Below are 16,961 nucleotides of genomic sequence, written 5' to 3' on the forward strand. Positions count from 1 at the left end.
GTCTGCGAGAGACTAATAATGTCTGTGAGAGTCTAATACTGTCTGTGAGAGTAACAATGACTGTGAGAAAATATGTAATAAATTAGCATGTGCTGTGAGATACTAGATTGTCTGTGAAAGTCTAGAGATGTCTATGAGAGTGTAGTAATGTCTGTAAGAGTCTAATAATGTCTGTGAGAGTCTAATAACATCTGTGAGAGACTAATAATGTCTGTGAGAGTCTAATAATGTCTGTGAGAGTCTAATAATGTCTGTGAGAGTCTAATAACATCTGTGAGAGACAAATAATGTCTGTGAGAGACTAGTGATGTCTAATAACTTAGCATGCGCTAAGACTAGTGTTGTCAGTGAGAGACTAGTCACTAGGATGTTATCCGCTTGTTCAGTGTGACGCCACGCGAAGCGGCTTCCTGGTCCAAGTGCTGTATCAAACTTTATGGGGAGACAGTAATGGTAATAATAAACGTTTACGAAGCGATGTGATACTTTTGAAAATTACGATCGCAATATATATGTATACAGTTGAAGTCAGAATTATTAGCCCCCCTGACTTATTGGCACCCCTGTTTATTTTTTCCCCAATTTCTGTTTAATGGAGGGAAGGTTGTTTCAGCACATATCTAAGCATAATAGTTTTAGAAACCTATTTCTAATAATTGATTTATTTCATCTTTATCATGATGACAGTAAATAATATTTTACTTTATATTATTCAAGACACTTCTGTACAGCTTAAAGTGACATTTAAAGGCTTAACTAGGTTAATAAGGTTAACTAGGCAGGTTAGGGTAATTAGGCAAGTTATTGTATAATGATGGTTTGTTCTATCGAGAAAAGAATTAGCTTAAAGGGTGCTAATAATTTTGTCCCAAAATTGGTTTTAAAAAAATTAAAAAACACTTTTATTCTAGCCGAAATAAAACAAATAAGACTTTCTCCAGAAGAAAAAATATTATCAGACATACTGTGAAAATTTCCTTGTTTCCTGTTAATCATCATTTGGAAAATATTAAAAAAAGAAAAAAAAAATCAAAAGGGGGCTAATAATTCTGACTTCAACTGTATTAATGTATCCAAGTGTAATATCAGATGGCCAGAAAGTGATTAATCCTTTATAAATTGGTTAAATATAATATATAAAAAATATTGTTCTCTGTGATGCAGCGTTGTGTACAGGATGCTTTTATATATAATGCACTTTAAGTGTGATATTACTAAAAAGTGGTCACAAACAAACATTTTCTCAATTCAATTAAGTACAGATTGGACCCAGAAACAGTATTTTATACGTCACAAATGAACAAGTCTAGAGTTCTACTTAGTGTTGTTTTTATTAATATTGCATACATGGAAATGTTGTTTACTTTCTATGACTCTTCAGGAGCTCAGCTGAAATGCACGCAGTCATGTAGTCCTGCATTCACCAAAACCAACAAATCCATTTCCAGGAGATTAATGCATCTCCAAATAGATTTGGATTAAAACTAAAATATGGAGGCCGTACCTCTGCGACCGGTTCGTCTGCGCTACTGGGGTGCAGAAGATGATTACCACACAAATAAGCTACAGTGTCTGAATCCCTCAGCTCTGCAGGCAGCGTGAGGAAAACAGCGGAGCAACAAAGAGTCGGGAAGGAACAGGGTAAAATGAGGAACAGAGAGTGAAATGAACAGACAGAGGGAAATGGGAAATGGGGAAAAGGGGACGAGTAAGGCAGGGCAAAGGTTTAGGAAGATTTCAATTACTGCGTAAACAGACAACAAAGACCCAGAACACTGGAAACTATAACAGTCTTTAGCCTCAAGGGAAACTCATTTCCCCTCCTCAACTCTGCTCCTCTCTGAAATAATGTCAGAGACACACAGAGCAAACATTTGATGTTCCGCTGCTGCTGACAGACTTTCATTACATCTGAAATTATCTTCAAAAGCTTGAGGGTAATGAATTGCCCGTAAAGATTAAATGTTAAACTTTTTTTCCAGACGCAGAGATCACTTTTCAGGCTTTCACTGAGAATATGTTCCAAGTGTCCAGAGTACTTTTAATTTCACTTTAATTAATGCTGTAATTGCTTTTGTAATTGGTTGGAGTTTCTTTGGAGTTTTAGGTCAGGCACAGCTAACAGTTCACACATTCTTCAGACACGGGACGAAATGCAACTCTCAACTCTCATTTTTTTTTTTTTTTTAAATGGGACATTTTTGATTGTGAAATTAATCAGAGATGATCGCTAGAATGTTGACAGAAAGAAATACAATGTTATTGGATTTGCTCTTTTTAATTAAATATTAGCATTACATTAGGTCATTATATATGGGCCATTCTTCAACTACGGGCACTATTAGCCTAGTGAAGTTGAGTAAAAAAACTTGTCCAGAATTAACGTAACATAGCCTCATCAGTTTAAACAATTTGCCTAGTTTTAAGGTCAAACTTAGATAAGAGAAACATTTTTCCATCGTGAACTGTCATTTTCCCCACATCTCAAAATACAGCTTTTACTTCAAAATGAAATAAATTATATACTTAAACATTATAACAGTCAAACCTTGTCCAAGATAATTTTTGTATCTAGTTTAACCCATCTATATATACATATCAATTTGTATATGTATATTATATACATATCAATATATATATATATATATATATATATATATATATATATATATATATATATATATATATATATATATATATATATATATATAAAATTATATATAATATACATATACAAATTGATATATATATATATATATATATATATATATATATATATATATATATATATATATGTGTGTGTATGTATATATATATATATATGTGTGTGTGTGTGCGTGTGTGTATATATATATATAAATATAAAACCATGTTTAACTGAAATCAAAAGTTCCAGCCTCTGTTGAACCTCAAGATACTCTTTGGATTATTCTTAAACCGCAAAACAAACTCTTAAAGGGGATGGTACTGTTTATTAATATTTTCTTAAATAACATTCATGTTGTTATGGTTATAATTTATAATAAAATAAACTACTTGTCTATTGACCACCTTGTCTAATAGGTATAATAATATTTTGCACTTAAAATATGATTAAACACCTTACACTATGTTTTAACACTATCTGTAAATGTACCACACATTTGGAAGTCAAAACATTTCCAATTAAAAATCCAGCAGGATAGCACTAAAATAGCACAGTGATATTCCAGCAGATACAGATCCATCCACATGCATGGCTGATATAGTCTCTTTGTGAATATGAAACTGTCCTTCTTCTACACTTTCTTCTTTCTTCACAAATCTGCTATCCTGTGTTTCCCCCAATGTAATCAATGCTTTTGAGACTATTTTTAACCGCATTGCACGTGCAGAAAAAAATGAAACCTTCAGGTTATATTTGCTTGACCTTACTGCTGTTTGAAATGCAATAATAATATTTGTTACATTAATATTTTATGCTGAAATCAAATAATCTGCTTTGTTTTTACAGATGGGGCCCTGTGAATATTACATATGCAATATTTCTGCATGGATGATGTTTTAAGCATGTTGTCAAGTTGAAATATAGTGTATACTATCTTTTCATGATGCAGTGTGTGAAAAAGATGAGAAAAAAATGTTATTTTTGTACCTTTTAGCTTTTAAAACAGATGGTGCCTCTCAGACACACACCTGGTAATAAAATCTATTAAGCAAAGAAAGTATCTTGCCTTTTTAAGTTCTGTAACTTGAGGAAATACAACCAAATCGTGGCACATTAAGGGCGCATTCTCTTACAATAAAAAAAAAATGTGAATGCGCAGAAGGAGGGGCATACAGAAAAAGAGAGAGTGTGTGAGAGAGAAATAGAGAAAGGGTGCGGGCACAAGAGTTATGCTTTACATGTATTTCTCAGTGTGAAAGAGTTGGAGATGCACTCGTGGGAAAACCAGCATTCTCCATCCTGTTTTACAGCTGAATCAAGACTGGGGGAAAACATCCAAGCTGCAACTCCTGAGAGAACAGAGGGATCTAAAGAAATCTCACCGTTTATTCCTCCGAAAAATGAACATTTTGCGTCTCTGTCAGGCGCGTGAACTTCTTCCAGCGCGCGCGACTGTGGATTTGGGAACGCGAGCGCACCTGCTTTCACCTGACATGAGAAAACAGTTTACCGAAATACTTTAGATACATTCCGAAAGGATCGCTTTGCTTTGCGGACAGCTGAACGGAGGATTTCTAAGTGCTGTCTTTTGTCATTCCTTCAGTGTTTCGGATACCCGAAGTAAAACTCGTGTCAGGTAGCGCTCCTCTTTCCGAAATCTGTGCGACGGTGATGTTAACTTGAGAACGCCGTTTAAAAACACCCGCTATTCTGAATTGCAGGACACAAAGAGGATATGAGAAGAGTAAATATGTATGGCTGAAGGATGTGGGCTCGGAGTGTTGGTCCGAGACCGCCTGACCCGATGCTCTTATGGGAGGGGATGGTGCTCTGCGTCCGCTGGGCTTGTGTGCTCGTGTCTGTGGCTCTGTATGTGGGCTCCGCGGAGCCGCTCGGGTGGCTGCTGTCCGATAAAGGTCCTTTCCACCGCTCTCAGGAATTCATTGAGTTCACCGAGCGGTACCAACACGGCTTTACGACCAGATACAAAATATACAGGTATGACAGAGAAATGTTAATACGAAAACATATATATTTTGAAATCGTTTGGTTTTGTGAACTGTACTGTAGAGTAGCTATGGAGTATGAGGCTCAAATCCAAACCTATAAGGTTTGATTCAGATAAAGTTGCCTTTAAATTCGCATCCTATATTGTTTACTATGCTAATTTGAATATTAGGTCTGAAATATGCATGACTTCAAAACAACATTAGCACTATTTATTTGGCTGTGAACAGTGTTGTACTTTTGATGCTAATATGATTTCCTTATTTAGAATCTGCAAAGAAAACTTTTCTGTAGTCATATCATGAAAAAGAAATGTCCCAATATAAAAGAAACATATTCAATTAAGGTTTGCCCGATTAACCCGGTCTAAAATTGTGCACAATACTCTGTGCCCTGTACAAACAATTATTACTTAAAACAAGTGAGCAAACACATTGCTTTAAAGGTGACAAGTTGGTTTTACTTATAATGTAATTCATTTAGTTGTAACTTAAAAGTTTTTAGTTTACATAACTTCATTGTTTAGAACGACACACAGTTCATTTATCCTACTTAATAATGTAAAGGCAATGGGTTTACTCACTTTTTAAAAAGTAAAGTCAACTAAACACTTTTACAGTGTAAACTCACGACGCATTTGTGATTTAAAGCTTTTAATTTAAGTCATGAAGAAACTAATTATGTTCATATTGATGTTTTTGGTATTCCTTTCATACAACTGTTTGTAAAGGAATGTTGAGAATTTCTGTGTTTCTATTCTAGTATTGCATTAAATTAAATTATAACACATATTTCACTTAGTATTGCAGACCTTCATTATGGTTCACATTGCCAAGTCATCAGCATCTCTAGTGCGTTATGCAATACGTTGTGTTTAATCAGCTTCAAGGCCATGTTTGTACCATGGTGTTAAATGATAGTTCGCTTAGAAATTTTACTTTACTCACTATTTACTCCACGTGTTTCAGACTTTTCTGTTGGAAACAAAAGAAGATATTTTGAAGAAAGTTAGCTAAAATTGACTTCCATAGTAAGAAAAAAAAGTCAACGGTTACATGTTTCCAAATAACAAGTAACAAAATAACTTGTTTTTGTTCTGAACAGAAATACACAAAGTTGAAGTCAGAATTATTAGCCCCCCATTTATTTTTTTCCCCAATTTCTGTTTAAAAGAGAAAAGTTTTTTTCAACAGATTTATAAACATAATAGTTTAATAACTCATTTCTAATAACTGATTTATTTTATCTTTGCCATGATGACAGTACATAATATTTGACTAGATATTTTTCGAAATACTTCTTACAGCTTCAAGTGACATTTAAAGGCTTAACTAGGTTAATTAGGTTAACTAGGCAGGTTAGGGTAATTAGGCAAGTTATTGTATAATGATGGTTTGTTCTATAGACTATAAAAAAAGCTTAAAGGGGTTAACAATTTTGACCCTAAACTGGCCTTAAAAAAATTAAAAACTGCTTTTATTCTAGCCAAAATAAAGCAAATAAAACTTTCTTCAGGAGAAAAAATATTATCTGACATACCGTGTAAATTTCCTTGCTCTGTTAAACATAATTTGGAAAATATTTTAAAAAGAAAAAAAAAAACGATTAAAGGGGGGCTAATAATTCTGACTTAAACTGTATTTCAAACAAGGGTTTTGTGACAAGAGTATGCAAATAACAATTTATAATTATAATTTCGGATGAGCATTTTTAAGATGATTTTTGTCATCAACCTAATTGCAGTTTTAGTTTTTTTTACAATTTTAAATATACAGTAGATGAATAAATTTGTCTGCTTTCAAGCTCTTTCACTATTTGAGGTGTACAGAAGACGTGGTCAAATGCATGTAAAGTTACCTTTTTTCTGCCTACTGATGTAATGCTTTTACATTATGGGTTGTGCTGTTGTAGTTCTATAGTGAGACATGATTGTAACCTCTTCTGTCTTATTTAATTAGTTTGGTTTGAAGGCCAAAAAAAAATAAAAAATTAAAATAAACATAATAATAGAAAAAAATAATAATGGTAAAATAAAAAAAAATCCTACCACTCTTTATTCTAACACACACATCAGCATTTGATATAGTGGCTACCTAGCAGAAATGAAAGCTGCTGTTCTCTGTCATTTACTGTTGTCTCCTTTTACATATATATGTAAATTGTGCAAGCTTATTTAGCATTATTAGACTGAAAGATCAAAAAGGCCCCTTCATACATCTCAAAAAAAAGAAAAAAAAGAAAAGAGATTAAAAGTGGACAAGGAGAAGTTTAAGGTAGTGTGTGGGCCTTGTTTACCAGTGATTTGATTGACCAGTCTTATCAGGTGTAAATAGAGCCGGGGATGAACAGGAAAATGGTTAAATCAATGGTCATGTAAAGTGTGAAGTTCGTTAACTGGAATCAAGTTCAGTTTAACATTAAATAGTCCTAAAAAAGGAAGCAAGACCAGTTCAATGTCAGTTCAATGTCAATTCAGTTGATTTAGCCGTATAGCAGCTCTAGATGATATTGGCATCCTCCAGCTTAAATCAGTTCAAGTTTTTATCTTATCCAGTGTTGACAGTCAGTGTGGTCTAATCGATACATTTCTGAAAGTTAAGTGACTTTAAAGTGAAGTCAAAGGTGATGGTGGCAAAGGAGGTTACCTAGTCCCATCAAATCACAGAAATTCAGAGCAAAAAAGTAAATAAACTTCAAAGAGACCAGGCTCAGTTGACCCTTCACAAAGCCTCACCACCCTTCTCAATGTACAACAAGCTTTCACTATCAGCCACAGTGCTCACCTATAAATAGTAAATAGTTTCGGTACAAATGACATTGATTTCAGATAAAATCAGACATAAACAGTATTGGGGGTAATGCATTACAAGTAACACAAGTTATGTAATTATATTAAGTGAAAGGTAAAGTAACGCAATACGTCAAATAATTAAGTAATACTAATTGATTTACTTTAAAGAAATGTAATACAATTTTTTGTTTAATTAATTGGCTTTAAAAGCTGAATTGTTGAATTAATATTAATGTAGTCAAGTTGAATCACACACTTGATGAAATTAAGATGACTTTGGCTTAGATATCTAAAGCTGCTGTATGTACGTTTTTGACTCTTCTAAAGCATAAAAATACTGTAATATGTTTGCAGGTATTTAATAAACAAACGTGAACATACTTGTTTATGCGAAAAACATAGCTTAAGTCAGATATTTTGCTTTGAAAATGTGCATTACGTGCGGAACGTCTGTCTTTGTTTTGGTCCCTTTATTCTGCCCAATGCCACTTTAGCTAATTATATTTCAGCACCCCAGGTTGTCTTGGAGGAAAATCGTGTATTTCATTCATTCAGTCAGGAAGGCTTTCAAAGCATTCTTCAGACTCAAAAATGAATTATTAGACAGTACACCGACAGTACTGATAACAGTACATAATATATAGTGCAAATTAAGGACTTATTTGGTTAACTAGGCGAGTTAAGGTTAGTGGGCAAACCATTGTATAACAGTGGTGTGTTCTATAGAAATGTATTGCTTAAGGGGGCTAATAAAACTGCTTTGTTTCGGCTAGAATAAAAGCAGTTTTATTAGCCCCCTTAAGCAATATATTTCTCCAGAAGAAAAATAATACAGAAAATACCGTGAAGAAATCATTGCTTTGTTTAACATCATTCGGGAAATATTTGAAAAAGAAAAATTCACAGGAGGGCGAATCATTTTGACTTTGACGGTATCTGTAAATTAAGAAGGGCTGCCCTGGTCCAATAACTACATAGATATATATACACTAGATATCGCATAGGGACCCTGAGCATGCGTCAATAGTGCCGCCACATTGGTACAGTGCTCCCAGGACAAATGTCATTCAACCGCACTAGTCAAGACAGTGTTATTACGTGAAGATGCCGGACTTTAGCGCTGTCTACGGGTGTAGTAACGAGCAAACAAAGAAAACAAAGCACAAAGGCAGAACATTTCATAGGTAAGATTTAGTTTTTTTACGTTTTTGTATGTTCTGAACTTTTGTGCTAAACAGGTAACGTTATTGATGATAATACAGTCTCTTACTGTATTCACCATAAGGCAAAGTAGCTCCAACTCGCACTAAATACTCGGCTTATGCTAGTTTTGTTGAATAAAATCAGCAAACGATGCAAAAGAAATATGACAACGAGATGCTGCGCTGCCAGAAACTTGTATTATTGTCTGCTAAGTGAAGGAGTCGTTCATAACGGAGAATCATTCACAAACGAATCGCTCCCTCCATCACTATGAGAAGTGAAAGCAGGAGAGGAGGTGTGTTTCAGGACATGATTATATCAAATTTAACAGGGAGGGTGGATAGAACATTTCTGTACACACAAACACAAGCTTTTTGCCAGGAATGCAAGTGCGATCACTGATCCATCAATGTAGGAAAGTGATTATAATTTTAGTAATTTAAAGAAAAAATTGCATACTAACATCCAGGAAAACTCACGATCATAGATATATGTGCATATGTGTATATCTCTGCCGTTGGATGGCCACAGTCCTCCACAGCAGCTTGGTCCCGCATTCATTTCAAAGGAGCGCTACCCTGTTCCAAAATGGTGGCTCTATTGACGCATTCCTTCCAATAGACAACAACAGGGTAGGCAACATCTAATGTATATATCTATGCAATAACTAAACGATTAGTTCACATTAGCTGCATTTTCTAGTCAACGATTCAGCAAGTAACTGTATTTTTGATTAACAGTTGTGGGCCGGCGTTCACACAAACATTTCCAAAACAAACTTAAGGTTTCAGGAAAAGATGGAATACAATCTCAGCCTTTCTGGGTGAATCTGCATTGTAAGTCTTAGACCAGCACATTTTCACAACTCTTTATGTTAATTGCTGATGTTACTTTACTATGCCTGTCTATTCTTCTTGTTGGAGAAATGGCCAGAGTAATGGGGGCAAAGATTATTGGCGTTATGATTGGCCGAATCACGTGTTGAGTTTTAGTTACATTACAGTTTTTCTTGTTTGCTTTGACTTGGTTAAAGAAACTAGGTTCCACTTCATTTTCATTATCACTATCCCAGCAGAGCAGAAGACAGGTCTTGCAAATTTGTAAACCCTTTCTCATTGGGTTGACACATTTCCCCCACCATTTTTCAAAACAGTTAACACAGATGTCATTCAAGCAGTCCAAACTTCATTGTTTTAGTTATGGTAACCATCTACAGGTATTCCTAACTATTAAAAACTACCAACATCAATATGAAATCACTGATTTTTTTTTTTTGTTTTTTTGTTTTGACACTCCTTTAAACAAATCTTCAATTAGCAATCAGTCTGCAAACCTTATAAAAAACGATGGAAGGTCTGTGTTGTTCTGTGCCAGCATTGATGGAGGAGGTCAATATGGCTATGTCCTATACTCCCAATAGATTTGACTGTATATTAGTTTACATGTGTTTTCTCTAATCTTTACATTATTTTATTACTTTTGTCTGTTTTTACAGTATTTCAGTTTTCAGCCACAGTTTGAAAAATTTCATGAATTCAATACATATTTACAGTTTTTCTTGTTTGCTTTGACCTGGTTAAAGAAACTAGGTTCCTCTTCATTTTCATTATCACTATCCCAGCAGAGCAGAGGACCGGTCTTGCAAATGTGTAAACCCTTTCTCATTGGGTTGACACATTTTCCCCACCATTTTTCCAAACAGTTAACACAGATGTCATTCAAGCAGTCCAAACTCCATTGTTTTAGTTTTGGTAACCAAACAGAATCCATCTATTCCTAACTATTAAAAACTACCAACATCAATATGAAATCACTGAAGCACGGGTTTGACACTCCTTCACACAAATCTTCAATTAGCCATCATTCTGCAAACCTTAAAAAAACGATGGAAGGTCTGTGTTGTTCTGTGCCAGCATTGATGGAGAAGGTCAATATGGCTATGTCCTATACTCCCAATAGATTTGACTGTATATTAGTTTACATGTGCTTTCTCTAATATTTGCAGTATTTTATTACTTTTGTCTGTTTTTTTTTATATACAGTATTTCAGTTTTCAGCCACAGTTTGAAAAATGTCATGAATTCAATATATATTCAATCGAAGCACATCTTATTCTTGATCCAATTCTTTGCAAAAAGCCGAATTTGACAGCCCAAATAGAGACAACAAATGGCATTGGCTATAAGCTACAATGGCAAGCAATGGTGGTGCATTTTGAGTTCTGCATTTTGTATTTTGTTGTCCATTGTGTAATGATTAATTGAAAGAGCTCATATACTTGTTTGCAAGTTGTGTTGTTTGAAGGTAAAACTAGCTTTTGTTGCATATGTTAAATGTTTTGACACGATATGTGCCTTTTGCAAGCAAAATGTGTCATTTTGACCATGAGTGCTGCTGTTTAGGCCTGTGTGTTAACTGTTTTGAAAATGTGGAGTTTCAGTTGACAACTGCATCCAAGCAATCGAGAAAAACTGTAATCAAAGCATATCTTATTCTGGATCCAATTCTTTGCAGAAAGGCAAATTTGACAGCCCAAATAGAGACAACAAATGCCATTGGCAATAAGCTATAATGGCAAGCAATGGTGGTGCACTGAGTTCTGTATTTTGTATTTTGTTGTCCATTGTGTAATGATTAATTGAAAGAGCTCATTTATTTGTTTGCAAGTTGTGTTGTTTGAAGGTAAAACTAGCTTTTGTTGCATATTTTAAATGTTTTGATACAATATGTGCCTTTTGCAAGCAAAATGTGTCGTTTTGACCATGAGTGCCGCTGTTTAGGCCTGTGTGTTAACTGTTTTGAAAATGTGGAGTTTCAGTTGACAACTGCATCAAAGCAATCGAGAAAAACTGTAATATTAGATTAATATCCCTTTGCAGCCATATCCTGTACAGTTTTGTTGTCTGAGTGGCGGCCGTTTTGAACTAAAATGGTCCTGTGGTCCACTACAGTGGACATGCTGTTAAATTTAAAATAAAAAACAAAATGTAAAAAATCTAAATTGTAGATTTTTTTTAACCCAAAGGATGTAGGAAATCACAGAAAAAAAAATAAAAAAAAATATTTGGGTCTCAGGAGGATATAAATATGCTATTGGGACTTTATAAATGCACTTATTACTTTTATACACTGTTATTTTAAGCATATACTACACTTACGAAGGCAATGGTGTGTGTGGAACATGTAGACCATGTAAAACGTGCCTGCTTCAGATTGTAGACTATACACCATAATTTCAAAATGCAGACAGACATCTGTAAACAGATCAATATGGTGCAGGATATTATTCTTTGTTTAGCTGCCACACATGAAAAATATGCACTTCAACAACCCATTATTCATGATTTTAAACAAGCGATGCAGATAGCAGTCAGATCAGTCAATGTGTTGAAGTTCTAGATATATTAGTTATAGATATTCACATAAAATAATTATTTGTTTTAAACTCAGTTAACTTACTAAAGGAAATAAAAAGAAAATAACTTAAATAACTACAAGCAGATTGACTTAAATTTCAGCACTTTACAAATGAACATGGGCTTGTAATGCTTGGACTCATATTTATTGCCTACTTATAAAGAATCATATCCTTGCATGTCAAGAAGCTCTTAACAGCTAAGATCTATCGTTTTTTGGCAACGTAGCTTTGGCACTCAGTGTTGAATTTGCATTTTAAATTTGGTTTAATTATTACATGAATTAATTAGTACAAACACAATTAAAAAGGAGATGAATGTACATTCACAAAACTTTATTTAATGCGCAAAGGATAGAAACAGTAGCTTAATAAGAAAAAATGGCAAAATAAAAACTGCTCATTGCAAATCACACCATCTAAAGACATTGTGTTTGTCTGGTGTGATACCATCTTCTTAAGCATATCTTAATCAGGCCGAGAAGATAATTAATTTTGAACAAAATTGGTGGGTTAAAAATGGCATAACAGTTCACCTGCAGCACCTGTGAACTAAATTAAAAGTTAAATTAAAATATAAATTAAAAGTCCCCATGCACACTGTATACCCCATTACATCAATACTACTTAATCCCAAAAAAAAAAAAGTCAAAAACGTCAAAAAAAAAAAGTACAAAGAAAAGTTGTCCAGAGAGTTCAAATAAGTTGGTCAGACACACATTTACACACAACATGACCACCATGAGCAGCTTTCTATTCCTTTCAGCTCAGCTGTCAGGAATGGATCGCACAGTTCATGTTTGAGAAATCAAAGGGAGCAAAGGATACATCTATGCTGCCTTGAAAAATCAATCAGACGAAGGTATCTGAGAAGACAGGAAGTGAAGCTGGATGTGCCTTGATGTCTTCCCATCATGGAATGCATCCTTTAAAGGCAGTACTTTTGGATGTACTATCTTTATACACATGTTTGCCCGATGTGGATTGTTCTAATACATGCACAATTATTATTTAAAGTAAAAAAAATGTTATACATATTTAAAGTATAAGTGTTATTTTCAATATGCAGGATTATCAATTATACTGTAGGTGGAGGACAACTCTAAGATAACACCTGCAATACATAAAACAATAATATAGTGATATTAAACCATACTATAATAATAATGTGGTCACACTTTATTTTGATGGTCTGTTTGTTGAATTTAAGTTACATTACATCTACATGCCAACTAATTCTCATTAAATTATAAGTAGACTGTTAGGGTTAGAATTAGGGTTAGTGTAAGTTGACATGTATTTGCAAAGTTTCTAATAGTCAGTTAAATGTCTGTTGTAGGACTGTTAAATGTCAGTATCAACAGATATTATGCAGACAGTCTACTAATACTCAAATGGACCATCAAAATAAAGGTGTTACCCATTGTGTATATATTATAGGATGTACAACTTAATGGATGCCACATCAGTTGGATGTGCCTTGATGTCTTTCTATCATGGAATGTATCCTATAAAGCAGGGGTGGCCAATCATGTTCCTGGAGATCTACCTTCCTGCAGATTTCAGTTGCAACCCTTATCAAACACACCTGTCTGTAATTATCAAGTGGATTTCAGGTCCTAATTAATTGGTTCAGGTGGGTTTGATCAGGGTAGGAGCTAAACTGTACAGGAAGGTAGATCTCCAGGAACAGGATTGAGCACCCCTGCTTTAAAGCTTTTGGATGGAGCCAGCATTACCAACTGGTGTCTCTGCTGGACAGCATTGCTATAGAAAAGCAAGTGATTTATTCACCTTTATATTTTGTAATATTTGTAATATTTATTTTTGTTTTATGGAATATTTACTCATCCAATTATGTTATTATTATTATTTTTTTAAATAGGACGCATTGTGAGTGAAATGTGTGTGCACCGTTGTGTGCAAACTATTTTGTTGAAAAAACAGTGTGGAACATACAAGTCATTTTAGGGGTTTACTTGCTTTGTGTCTCAAAACCTCTCTTAGCCATCTCGCCAGGTCACAGCTTATGTGGTCCAAAACTGCTTCAGCACACCTGTAGGTTTCGTCTAGTGTTGGGGAGGTTACTTTGGAAATGTAATAGATTACAGATTACAAATTACCCTATTTAAAATGTAATAAGTAGTGTACCTTTTCAATTACTTTATAAAAGGAAAGTAACTGATTACATTTGATTACTTTTAAGTATAGCTGGGCATCTATCTATATTAATCTAGATTAAAATGGCTCATTTGAATTCTGCCGAAGGCATTCAGAATATGTGTGCTACCCAAATAATAAGTCTTTTAGAACGGGTTTCTCAAGCCAGGTGGCGCATTAGACCAGGGGCTCATCTTCTTTTTCCAAAATGCTTCACAAACTGCTCGAGAAACTGTTCTACTATGATAATTGTTGATGAAAATAAATGATGTTCAATAAGATGTACTTGGGTTTACTGTTTAGTTCAGTTATGAACTAAACAGAAATGGAATTAAGACATGTAGTATGCATGTATTAGTGGCTTTATTGAAGTAAACACCGGGATCAAACTATTACCGTCATGTAAGACTTTTCACCATATTTTCAAACAAGATCCACACACAAACAGACACACACACACACACACACACACACAAGTTTTTTTCTTTCTATTTTGGCGTACGTTATTACAGTAAATTCCATAACACTCTCATCAGTCCTTACTCCTTATTTGGGTCTAATAACCCAGTTAGTCACAGGGGCATGAACGAAATGTTCATGAGTTAAAGTGAAACTGCCAAACTGCAGTTAAAGTCAGGCATCCTGTTGAGTTGATTCAGAAGGGCACTTTTTTGTCAAACGGCTCACTGGTCAGGCAGACATCCGCACTAAAATAACAAGGTGAAAGTCATCATAGCTTGCGTAGAACAGACCCAGCTCCCAACCCAACTTTGAGAATAGATTAACGGCAATATTTTTGGTTACCGCACAATACGAGCCTTGCGTTAACGCAGCACATTAGCTTGATACAAAATCTAAATTTTAGTTAGTTGTGCAGGGTGATTTTTGCGACGTGAAGTTTGTTTATAAAGTAATTTCGAGAGGATAACGTGCTTATGATTGCTTGCAGCTGGCCCCACATTATTCAATTTATGATTCACCATCAGACGATTCCTAAGCCACTATAAATACCCTAAGTTCCATATCACAGCCATCTTCGTTTATATATATAAATATATATATATATATATATATATATATATATATAAATATATATATATATATATATATATATATATATATATATATATATATATATATATATATATATATGTATTTGTATATATAAAAAAAAAATATATATATATATATATATATATATATATATATATATATAAATATATATATATATATATATATATATATATATATATATATATATATATATATATATATATATATATATATATATATATATATAGACCTACTCTCAGTCATCTTTCCATCAAGGAGATTTCTCGTGTTTGCCTAAATAAATAATTTGGAGTCATTTTTCTTAGATGCACATGAAGGGAGATTATTGTGACGGCGTTGTCATGTGTACACAGTACTTTCCTCGTTTTAATTAATCACTGTCTAGTGCCCTCAGGCTTTTTTATTCTACCCCCCTCTAGTGTGATGCGAAAATGCCCCATATTAAGCATTGCGTGACGTTTTCCGTAATGTTTCCTGAATGTACTGGATGAGATGTTAGCCTAAACAAATCTCGACCAAACACATCGTACTATGATTCCCCATTACAGGAAAGAACCTCAAGTGGCGAAATTGCTAATAAATACCTTCTTCAAACAATAAGCATTAATGCACAAACACACCTCCGCAGGGCCTTCCGGCGCAACTCCAGCTTATTATTAGCCTCATTTTCCTCTTGATCTCATCTTCATCCGCGCCTCTGGTTTCTGCTTCTGATTGCAAAATAGCTTGTGGCTTTTGATTACACGGTGCCCTCAGGTCTGCACCGCGGGCTCTTCAGTATAGAGGAGCGTTTTTTTGCCCTCTCTGGTTTGTCGGTGGCGATCAGTAGCTTAGGTGCTCAACGCTAGTGCTCATCAGCCGCCTCATCTGATACTTACACCATCCCTCGTCAGGCTGATTGGCGATAATGACATCCTCCATTCCCTCCATGATTGTTCTCTGGATAGGGCTCTTCAAGTGAGTGATTGGATTGGTTCCCATGAGTTTTGAACTCCGTCACTAGTACAGAGGCTTTAATTGCTAATCTCCAAAGAGAAATTTTCTCCTAGCAAGGTTTTGGGGGGCGATCCTCCTGTGTTTTCTCCGATTTTGCGGGGACTAATAACCTTGTAATGGAGGTAAGGGAATGTGGGGAAATAGGATGAAGGAAAAATAATAAATATTGATCTGGCGGTGTGGTCTAGCGGAACCTGAGAAGAAGAGGCATGCTTTATTTGCTCGCCACGCAATTTGTTCACTGCCTGAATAGCAGCTTACATGATTTGTGTGTAAATTATGAGATGTTTTGTTCCTGTAAGGCATAAGGTATGAGGTACAAATCTAATTTGCTGTTATTTGACAGTCTGATATTAAATCTTTTTACTATACAGTGGAAGTGATGCAGGAGGCTTGCATACTCAGTGTGATGTACTGTTCAAAACGCTCGAGGCTGGTATGATTTGTTTATTTACATTTTTTGTATGTGTCTCATATAATCAGCAAGATTATTTTAATCAAAAGTGCATGATAATATATTTACGAAAATGATTGTTAAATTTGTATTAATCTTGTAAAGTTGAATTTTCAGGGGCGACGCGATGGCTCGGTGGTTAGCACTGTTGCCTCACAGCAAAAATATCACTGGTTCAAGTTCCGGCTAGGTCAGTCAGAGTTTCTGTGTGGAG

General features: G+C 34.6%; 2 protein-coding genes across 2 annotated transcripts in view; one reads left to right on the plus strand and one right to left on the minus strand.

Annotated features, from left to right (window-relative positions):
- Positions 1 to 16,961, minus strand: part of LOC147846195 (uncharacterized) — a 1,020,765-nt gene that overhangs the window by 462,837 nt on the left and 540,967 nt on the right. The window lies entirely within an intron of this gene.
- Positions 3,884 to 16,961, plus strand: part of brinp3b (BMP/retinoic acid inducible neural specific 3b) — a 69,596-nt gene continuing 56,518 nt past the window's right edge. Inside the window, exons 1-2 of the mRNA XM_087240391.1 lie at positions 3,884 to 4,283; positions 4,369 to 4,645. Coding sequence (XP_087096517.1) covers positions 4,413 to 4,645 — 233 coding nt within the window. The 5' untranslated portion in view covers positions 3,884 to 4,283; positions 4,369 to 4,412. The remainder of the gene's footprint in view (positions 4,284 to 4,368; positions 4,646 to 16,961) is intronic.

This window comes from Danio rerio, chromosome 2, assembly GCF_052040795.2.
Source record: "Danio rerio strain M-AB ecotype USA chromosome 2, GRCz13ab, whole genome shotgun sequence".
NCBI lineage: Eukaryota > Metazoa > Chordata > Actinopteri > Cypriniformes > Danionidae > Danio > Danio rerio.